This window comes from Neolamprologus multifasciatus, chromosome 7, assembly GCF_963576455.1.
Source record: "Neolamprologus multifasciatus chromosome 7, fNeoMul1.2, whole genome shotgun sequence".
In the NCBI taxonomy this organism is placed as follows: Eukaryota; Metazoa; Chordata; class Actinopteri; order Cichliformes; family Cichlidae; genus Neolamprologus; species Neolamprologus multifasciatus.
Genome location: NC_140445.1, coordinates 20,619,088 through 20,628,644, shown reverse-complemented (window position 1 = coordinate 20,628,644; position 9,557 = coordinate 20,619,088). Strand labels below are relative to the sequence as shown.

General features: G+C 37.4%; 1 protein-coding gene across 3 annotated transcripts in view; it reads right to left on the bottom strand.

Annotated features, from left to right (window-relative positions):
* Positions 1-858: 858 nt before the first annotated feature.
* Positions 859-9,557, bottom strand: part of LOC146514173 (sucrase-isomaltase, intestinal-like) — a 40,389-nt gene continuing 31,690 nt past the window's right edge. For all 3 annotated transcript variants that reach the window (XM_085165554.1, XM_085165556.1, XM_085165555.1), the window contains exons 31-48: positions 8,120-8,245; positions 7,506-7,634; positions 7,231-7,347; positions 7,057-7,119; positions 6,864-6,980; positions 6,681-6,771; positions 6,437-6,575; positions 5,621-5,754; positions 5,407-5,441; positions 5,074-5,190; positions 4,565-4,713; positions 4,024-4,108; positions 3,830-3,886; positions 3,562-3,686; positions 3,192-3,280; positions 2,455-2,504; positions 1,520-1,687; positions 859-1,318 (exon numbers count right to left, since the gene is read on the bottom strand). In XM_085165554.1, the coding sequence (XP_085021680.1) occupies positions 1,241-1,318; positions 1,520-1,687; positions 2,455-2,504; positions 3,192-3,280; positions 3,562-3,686; positions 3,830-3,886; positions 4,024-4,108; positions 4,565-4,713; positions 5,074-5,190; positions 5,407-5,441; positions 5,621-5,754; positions 6,437-6,575; positions 6,681-6,771; positions 6,864-6,980; positions 7,057-7,119; positions 7,231-7,347; positions 7,506-7,634; positions 8,120-8,245 (1,869 nt within the window). In that variant the 3' untranslated portion in view covers positions 859-1,240. The remainder of the gene's footprint in view (positions 1,319-1,519; positions 1,688-2,454; positions 2,505-3,191; positions 3,281-3,561; positions 3,687-3,829; positions 3,887-4,023; positions 4,109-4,564; positions 4,714-5,073; positions 5,191-5,406; positions 5,442-5,620; positions 5,755-6,436; positions 6,576-6,680; positions 6,772-6,863; positions 6,981-7,056; positions 7,120-7,230; positions 7,348-7,505; positions 7,635-8,119; positions 8,246-9,557) is intronic.

Below are 9,557 nucleotides of genomic sequence, written 5' to 3'. Positions count from 1 at the left end.
CAGGTAGAGACGTGTATGAGGTTCTCTAATTAGAGTCTGAAAGGCTAGTGACAGAACAGAGGATGAACAGTTCACAGAAGAAAAGCTAGAGAATGATCAGGCCTGAGGGTTTGAAGGACATGGGGCGACCATAAGGAATTAAGACGAGGAGATGCGATCATGATTTCTCTGAATTATTAAAATTTACATGATCCTATAAGGATAGAAAGAAGAGTAAAGACTATGAATGCCCTGGCTGTTTCACAGTGGTCATCTCAAAGTAATAATTTCTGTATGAATCCAGGAAGAATGTCCCATCAGATCATCAGCTCAATTAATCCCAGAGGCACCCAAGGTTGGGATGTTTTTAACAGTGAAAGTGTGAAACTCTTCATCTAACCTGAAAACAGGAAGTAGAATGATTCGTCACAGATCTAAACATTTTCGAGAAAAGCACAACCCCCCCCCTACACACTGTTTCCCATGGAGTGGTGATTAGACTGGAAATCAATTTGAGGTTCCCATGGCTAAACTGACATCATTAGCTTTACTGCAGGCTGACTAATGAATAACTGCATCATTTTATGGGTAATTAATTGTGGCAACACAGCTGTACTATAAACAGATCCCAGCACATCCACACAAACACACTTTTCACATGAATCAAAGCACATCCACCTATCACAAAGAGATTTAAGATGTTTGTGACTGTTTGCCAGGACATTATCATGAAATTAATGATCCTGCATGTAAATTAGGTTAGCATTTCTTTCCTCCACAACTTAATGAATTACATAACAGCTGACATTCCAAACTATTTTTCATTGGCTAATATGACCAACAAGAAGATAGAGGCACACAGGAGAAGAACAACAAACACACTTTTAGTTGTTTGATTTATTTGTGGCTTGTTTATCAGAACAGAACAGAAATGCAAATGATGGTAAATACATACAGTTAATGCACTTGGATTTATTTAACACAAGCAGCTAAACCATTATTCTTATCACTGATTCTACAGTATTGCACATTTTAACAGCAGCAGTTGGTGGATGGGATAATGTTCTGAAATATAGCTTGACGTTTACTTAGAAGTGCAGAACAGTAGTAAACAGGACAGTTTCACTCTTGTAGTTGGTACAAACTGAGGTTTCAGATTTCATGCTCAGAGAAAATGCACTATATTCACTTCTTAATTTAAATTACTCCATCATTAGTCATAGATATCTTAATTTTTTACAGGTCAAAACAAATAGCACACTCAGACACTGGTTTGCCATGTTATGATGAAAGGCTGATCCACATAAACATCCTTTGAAGTCGCATCAATAATCAGCTCCTATAAGAAGAGGCAGAGAAAACAGAGGGCGACTTAATCCTTTTGTTCGTTTAACGTGGCCTGTTCTTCGATATTTGTAAGTGAGCTGTATAATAATAATGATAATAATAACGCTCTTTAATTATTTACATTTAAATAGAGAAACCTACAGTGTTTAGATGTGTATGATAACAAAAATGAGCATCCCACAAATGCACTGACCTGGGATTCAACATTGTGCTCTGGGGTGAGATTATGTGCCACTCCAGCTACAGTCAGGGTAACCTCTGTGATCTTAGTACTGCCTGCACCCCAAACCTTCACGACGCCCAGCTTCAGCCGATCACCAATAGCAAGACCATTGTGGGTCACCTGACTGGACAAGGTGTTCTAAATGAGAGCGTTGGAGACAAGGTGGAGGGTTAATGAAAACCAAATATATCCAGTGCAAATGATTACATATTTGATCTGTATCACTGATAAACAAAATAATAATAATAATAATAATAAATTCCACCAGCTATCAGTTTTACAGGATTGCGGACAACAATCTGCACTGGAAGACACTTTAAGCCCTTTGGTGTATCTACAGATACTAAACCTACTCTGAGATCATGTCCAAGTTTTGCTTTGAGCTTGTCTGACTGCTAAACATGAACTTTTGCAGAAACTTTCCAACAAAACAGGTGGTGACTGCATTGTGGCTTTTATTGTTTTATTTAACTAAATCGTGTTGAGGAAAAAGAAACACAACATTTCACTCTCTTCTGACTAAGCATGTTCATTTTAAGCCACAAAAATTTAAGCACAAAATACCTTTGCTCTTGAGTAAATTGAAAGCATCTACTGTGTTATTGATCTTTTACTATAATGGTCAGTTATCTGCTTTGACATAATTAAAATAATGTGTTAATATTATATCATTAAAGCACTAAAACATTTTTCTCTTCCCTTTTCTTTTCTATTTTTTAATACCGGTGTCAAAATATTTTCTAAAGTTAGAAATTTATCTGAAGAAAAACATATTTCAAACCACCAACTGCTAACAGTTAGCCTTTGACATCCACTTAATTTGGCCATTTTGAATGCTAAGGCGTGCATTTACAGTAATAATGACAATGAAAAAAACACGATACGTAGTTGTCTCTTGAACTCACCGACTGTGCTGAAAATGAGATCAGAAGATATTTGTTGGTCTCCAACGTGTCTGAGGAGAGAAAATACGAACATGAAAACAAAATAACTTACGGGTACGTGACAACTTACGGATACGTGAGAATTTGTGCCGATGAAGACTTGAGTTCATATTCATTTGACTAAATGGAGAAAATATAAAAATGATGTAACATAGTAATGACTCACAAGCAGACGAGCCATAACATTAACAATTAAGTAAAATAAGTAGATAATTGGCTTAACGTATGCAGAGTAAATATACACATGGGTGAATAATTAATTGGTGCCGTGAATAAGTGAACATGGAACCGGTTGGATGAATGACACCATGACCAGGTAAGCAAGTAATGCATTGAGAGCAAAAGAAAATAAGACAGCTAGAAAATCACCATTCGTTATCAGGACTGGGGATTATAAAAGTAACTCTAAATTTTAATAGCAGTCCAAAGGAATGTTTGTTGAAGTATTTCAATTTAAGCAGACGGACTGACAAAGCAGCACTGCCTTTCATTAAAAGACAAACACAACAAAGAGCTGGCAAGATGTTTATCTACTGACTAACAGGATTACTAAAATGTTAAAATAAAATAGCATTGAGTTCTGTGTGTTTGTGTGTATATGCATGTGTGAATAATCACTCTATAAATACTTACATTAAACGTCAAACCCCATGCTATTCGGTGTGTTGGTAGGTGTTTAAGAGGGACCTTTCACTTACCAATTCCCTCGCCATCATCCCAGAATAAGGATCCTTCAGCGGTGCCGCTGTCACTCAGAGGGACGATCAGTCCTAGAGGATTCTTCCGGCTAAAAAAAAAAAAAAAAGCGGAAATGTTTGTAGCAGATATCTAAAGGACAACGTCCGTTTAAACCTGATGCTGAGAACAAACAGGGGCCTGATCTCCTTACTGTTGGAAAATGATCATCACCCGAGTGTCCCACCTCTCATTCCCACTCACACTTAAAAACATTCAAACACACAAGCAATATGTGTTTCTCTCTCACTAACCGACAAACAAGCACACAGGTCCCGCTACACACAGGGTGCAGACCTGTAGCTAACTGTATGGGGCATAATGTGTGCTCACCTGTAGTATGTAGTGTTCTCAGGTTTCTGCCAGGGTAAGATGTATCCTCCTCTGATGTGCAGGTTAATATGGTCCAAGGGTGTCGGCATGTTAATCATTTGGCCACGCACTCCAACATCTCTGGCCTGATGAAAGAAATAATTGAATGCTATTAAAGTACTAGAGGCACAGGTAGAGTGTGAAGGCATCTTTTAATCAACATAATTATGCAAATGCCTTGATAACAAATATTTGCTTTTAAATGTTATTGCTATAGACAAATACTTACTGTGTGGTAGTCATACCAGCGTGCGTTGGGAAGATAGCCATTCACTTTTGTGACTCCCTGAAATCAGTCACAAATAAAAATAATCAATCCCAACACTAATGGTGTAGAAATTTAAAAGAAAAAGGGGGGGGAAAGTGTGTGTGTGTGTGTGTGTGTGTGTGTGTGTGTGTGTGTGTGTGTTAGTTACAGCATACCGGGTCAAGTGCGGGGCTGATAAGTAGGGCAGGTCCCCAAAGGAACTGTTTGTAGATTTCCCATGTAGTTTTGTCGTCCACAAACCTGCGATACAGCAGCACAGAAGCCATTAAACCTCAGTATTCAAGCACTCATTCAGGATTCAGTGGCTTCCAGATGAAAGCCAATTAAACCTGCAGACTCAGCCAGCCAGCTCCTTAAATACCAGCTGCAACATTTTAAGAGTCACTTAAATTGATCTTGTTTTTCAAAGAGTTTCACGTGTTCATGTTTGGAAGTTGCCAAGTGTAGCTAATCATCTCACATGCAGTGCCTTGCTTTTGAAATGCTGATATGAAAGAAGTGCAATTGTCAAGAAAAACTATTCTAACTTTCTTACCAGTTCTAGTAATTCTCATGAGCAAATTACTTAAACTCCATACAAAAGTCATGGGTAACCAAAGTGAGTTTTATCTACCACTTAACTGAACATCTGCAGCCAGTCAGAGATGTTTTGTTAGTAGTGTTTGTGTATTTGTGTGTGTTGTGATCTAAGCTTACTCGTGCAAAAGTGGTCTGATCACTGTGTTTCCTGTTGTATGTGCCTCATACATCAGCGTGTACAAATAGGGCAGGAGGGTGTAACGGATGTTCAGGACATCACGGCTTGCTTCGGCGAATGGTTTATCCCAAGCAACAGGATCTTGTCTCTAAAAGAAAAAAATGTAAACACATTATTATTTAAAAGTTTCAAAATTTCAGCTTCAAAAAAAGCAAAGTTCATGAGTAAAAGCACCATTTTCACATCAGACTGTTTGTTCATGACACTAGACAAACTCCTAATTCCCAGATTGGTGTAAAATTAAATTAATTCTATAGATAATGGAATAATTCAATTGCTGGCACTGAATCCAAGAGCAAAAATACATTTTAAAACCTTTAAACCCATCCAATGATGGTTTAGTAATTTAAGTCAGACTGCACAAATATAAACCTGAAAAAGTCAAATAAGCTGATTTTAAAATTCACAATCCAATACATCTCTATGGATGCATATTTAACCCACTCACCGGGTTGCCCTTGCCATTGTGGTTGCGTGAGTATGGATAGAAAGCACCGAGCTGCATCCAACGGAGACACATCTCATAGTCAGGTTTATTAAAGAACCCGCAAATGTCTGCCCCGGTCTGAAAGACAGAGTCAAACTCAAAGTCTTTTGTATTTTTTAAGCATCATGTTGAATCAAATCACACATTGCATTGTGCTTCACATTGCATTTCAAGATGTCCTCTTTGATCAAATCAAGCAAGTAAATAATGAAACGCAATTTAAGCTACTGTATGTTATTTAGTAAGTACAAGATCACTCAGAGGGTCAAAGCCAGGAGAGATGATGATACTTACGTAAGGGATTCCAAAGAGACTGAACTCCATCATACCTGTAGAGCAAAGAAACATTGGAAATTATGTAAACTGGTTAGAGTTTTTGCTTCGTTTTAGGGGTTTTTGGATCATGTTAACCTATGTGTTAAAGACAAAATATATATTTTTAAAACACAATTACGAACAGCAAGTTTTATGCGGAAGAGTAAAATTAAAAATAAATGTGTATGTGTACCAATAATGGATTTGTAAAGCTGGTCCCAGCTGGCATTGTTGTCTCCGAGCCAATGTCCAGCCCATTTTCCACTAGAGGGGTAGGTGGACCTGGTGACCACTATGCCTCTTTTACCAGTCACGTCCAGAAGGGCACTGTGCAAAGGAGAAGGACAAGCAGATTTGCCTTACACATGCAAATAACACACGTGCGCATACATAGCCGAGCAATTAGAATAACATAAAAGTGTCTTCTTTCTTTAAAAGCAGCTATTCATTTATTATAGAAATGAATTATCCAAGTGCTATTTTTTAAATTGCCAGTTGTTAAGCTAAAGCAACTGAGCTAACAGCCTGAGCGTCCACGTATCCTGTTCTGCAGCTAATTCTTCTCTGCGGTGAAAAGTGTTTCACTTCATGGACAAATGTATTTTCACATTGTTAAGTTAAATAAACATGCTGAAAGATATGAATTTTCAGTCTTACATTTACATTATTTTTATTCACCTATATGCAATTTGACTTTATTCCAATAATGGATTTAGATTATGATGACAATTTTGTCTGCTTCAATATATTAAAACAGATCTCTGGCATGATTTGCATTACTCAGATGAAATATCCTGGATGCTTAATATGTAAAAAAAAAAAAAATAAATAAAAAAGAGCGCTTGACCTTTTATGGTTAATTGCTTTTCTTAAATACAAAACAATAACAGCACCCGCACAGATACTGATGTCAGCAGGAAAGAAAACAATAACGCACAAAAGCACACATACAGATATGCAAAGACACACACACATGAACCGGCACAGATATAAACGCATATTCACTTACTCATAGGTTGGCTTGGTGTGCGACCATCCGTACAGGTTATGGACATCATAGTGTCTGACTCTCGTTCCATCACTGAGTATCTGTTCACTGTTCATGCACAGAGTCTTGTGGTTTAAGCCAAGATGTTTGGACTCCAAGGCTGCAAAATGCAGGCACATGTAGATAAATATAATGAGTTTAATAACCGAATTATTCTTATTATTGTAATCTAATTAGGATGAACAAAGACAACATTCAGCCTTACGTGGCATATATGGTGGGTTCTCTAGTTTTGGATCACCAAGACATTTCCCATCAACTGTGCCGTGGACAAAACTGGCAGGTTCATTCATGTCCTGCATGGAAAGGTAAAGTCCAGGTGATGAGAGTGAAAAGAACATCTGGTATAAAGGTGCCTTTGTTAAATTTTCTACTTCTGGACACTCACGATCCAAAGGCCATCAAACTTCATCGTTTTCTCATAGAATTCTTTGATTTCTTGGTGCCACCACTGTGCTGTTTCTGGCCGGAAGAAGTCTGGGAATGCGGTGTATGACCTGTAGAGCTGGAGGTGAGAAGTCTTAAGTTTAGGCACATATTAAATATATCTGAGGTGGTGAGGTGAATGGATATTATTGTACCTGTACTTGGGTATCCCAGTCCAGATTCTCATCTACTGTAACGTTGGGATAATCAGGCCAGACCTGTAGAAGAAAGCCACAAAAAAGCCACAGCGTTTAAATGCTTTATTTTACAGTACATACTGAGCTACACACATGTTGTCCAACCTCATGTAACCTTTCATTCCTTCTTACCTTGCCCCACACAATTCCATCACTGATGTGTTTGGGCCACTTGATGAAAACATCTGCTGCTTTGCCTCTCTCAAAGGCTGGGTAGGGCTGGGTCTCATTGCCTGAGATGGCGGGATCCTGGAAATAAATATGCACAAGTCTTGTGTGTCCAGTGGTAGACAGTGGCTACTTTTTCAATAACATTTATCCTTTGCAGATATAAATGACTACCATCACATTCAAACATCTTTTATGTCACTTTTTTTTCTTCCCTGTGGTTACTAATATGTCATTACCAGGATGAAGATGAATCTCATGCCCTCTTTTCTCATGCTGTCAACGAGTGCAGGCAGTCCTTTAAACTCTGAGTCCAGGACAAAGTCCAGCTGACGCTCCATGTAATCAATGTCTGCATACTGCACATCCTGGAACCGACAGCAATTCAAGCTCAAATGAACTGATGTTTAACTAACTTTGAACAGCCTGCCACATGTTCACCTGAATGCACTTTATATAGTGAGTGGATACAGTTAACTTTTATTTAAAGTTGTTTTGTTTGTTTGTTTTTTAAATAAACCCATTACTAAAGCACTAAACAGCTAAATCACTTTTTAAAATGAAAACAGGAATAGTATTTAAATTATAAATCATTTACTAACAAGGTATCATGAGCTGGGTTTTAATTAATAAATATGTCATAACAAATAATGGTTCCTTTAGACAAATGTTTAAAGAATTGAATTATTAAACTTTGTGCAGACTTTCTCTCTTTTTCACAAGATATCATAAATTAAATGTCTTTTATTTAAATAAACAAATATCATAGGTGTGCACACTTGCTCCGTCGCTGAATAATATATTCTGCCACAGAACTGCAGAAAGTACAAACATCCTGTCTCCATGAACTTACATAGGGTATAGCAGCTGCCCTCATGTCTTTGTATAAGTCTGCTATTTCCTTGTCATTGGCATAACCATAGCGACAGAGTTGGAACCCAAGAGACCAATAGGCAGGTAGAACAGGTCGTCCAATCAACTGTTAAGAAGAAAAACAAACAAGGATGTCAAAAAGTGTTAACACAGGGAAAAAGGTGTTATGCAGGATTGGCTAAATAAGAGTGCACAATGAAGCAAAAAAGCAAGGTGGTGCATTGTATCAACAGCTTCCCAGAGTCAGGGCCCTGTAAATTACATCTAGCCTATTTGGAGCCCAAAAAGGAAAGCTGGCAAAATTGCTGACTGTGAACTGTTCTCAAAAAACACGATTAGCATCTGAGAGCAAATTAATAAAACATATAAAAATGTAAGCTTATGTAACCCAGTTCCTAAAATCATCTCAAACAAAAGAGAAGAAAAATTAAAACATTTAATGTTCATTGTTCTGTTCTTACTGTCCCTGTTAATGTAAGAGAAACAAGATCAAAATATTTATTTAAACATAGAAAGGACGCAGATTATATATGATATGCTCTGGTCAAACAAGGGTTAAGTTTTCTCAGAGGGTTGATGAGCTCTGATGAGAGCCTATTGTTTTACTCCACTCCTCGCATGTAAGCCAATCGGTGAAGCTCTGGGCAGCTCTTGTCCCTCCTTAGTACCAGCTCCCAAGTTTTCAGTCTCTTGCTTCTACAGCCAAACAGAGCAGACGAACTAAAACGTTGTTATCGGTAAGCTGGAGAAATTAACATCTAACGAGTTAAAAAAATACCATCTAAACTGATATTTTTTCACAAATTATGGTTTTGCACTTGTTGTCGTCAAGGGCAGAGCGAAACCGGAAGGTTTACTGAGCTGTGGCTTCACGTAACGCTGAGCATCCACTCGACGGCGGTAAGCTAAATGTGGCTAATCAGACACGTGATGTGCGGAGTGTGGGTACAGTTGTTGGATGTCTCTGAAACACACTGTTGTTATGCTAGTTAGTTAATAATCTAAGTTATTAACATGTGAAAAGCTGTAAATGGTTAAAGCAGCTAAAAATAACTTTATGAGAGATAATTGTAAGCAGACTTTATCCTGCTTCCTGTTTAATTTTTGATGTCAATCAGTTGTTTTACTATACTCGGTATTGAATACTTGGAGGTAATTTTTAGTGTATTTCCGCTTGTACTAGTAGGCCTATGGTACAAGTAGGATTAAGCACGTCTATTTAATACTCCTATTTGAGTCCTTGTGTTTACAGGTTATTGAGATTGATTATTTGCACTTTGTTCAATTTCTGATAAGCATTTGCATATTATTCCATTTCTTAAAAGGGGTAATATACTTATTTATTTGTGATTATTTATATATATATATATATATATATATATATATATATATATATATATATATGTACAGTGAGTATT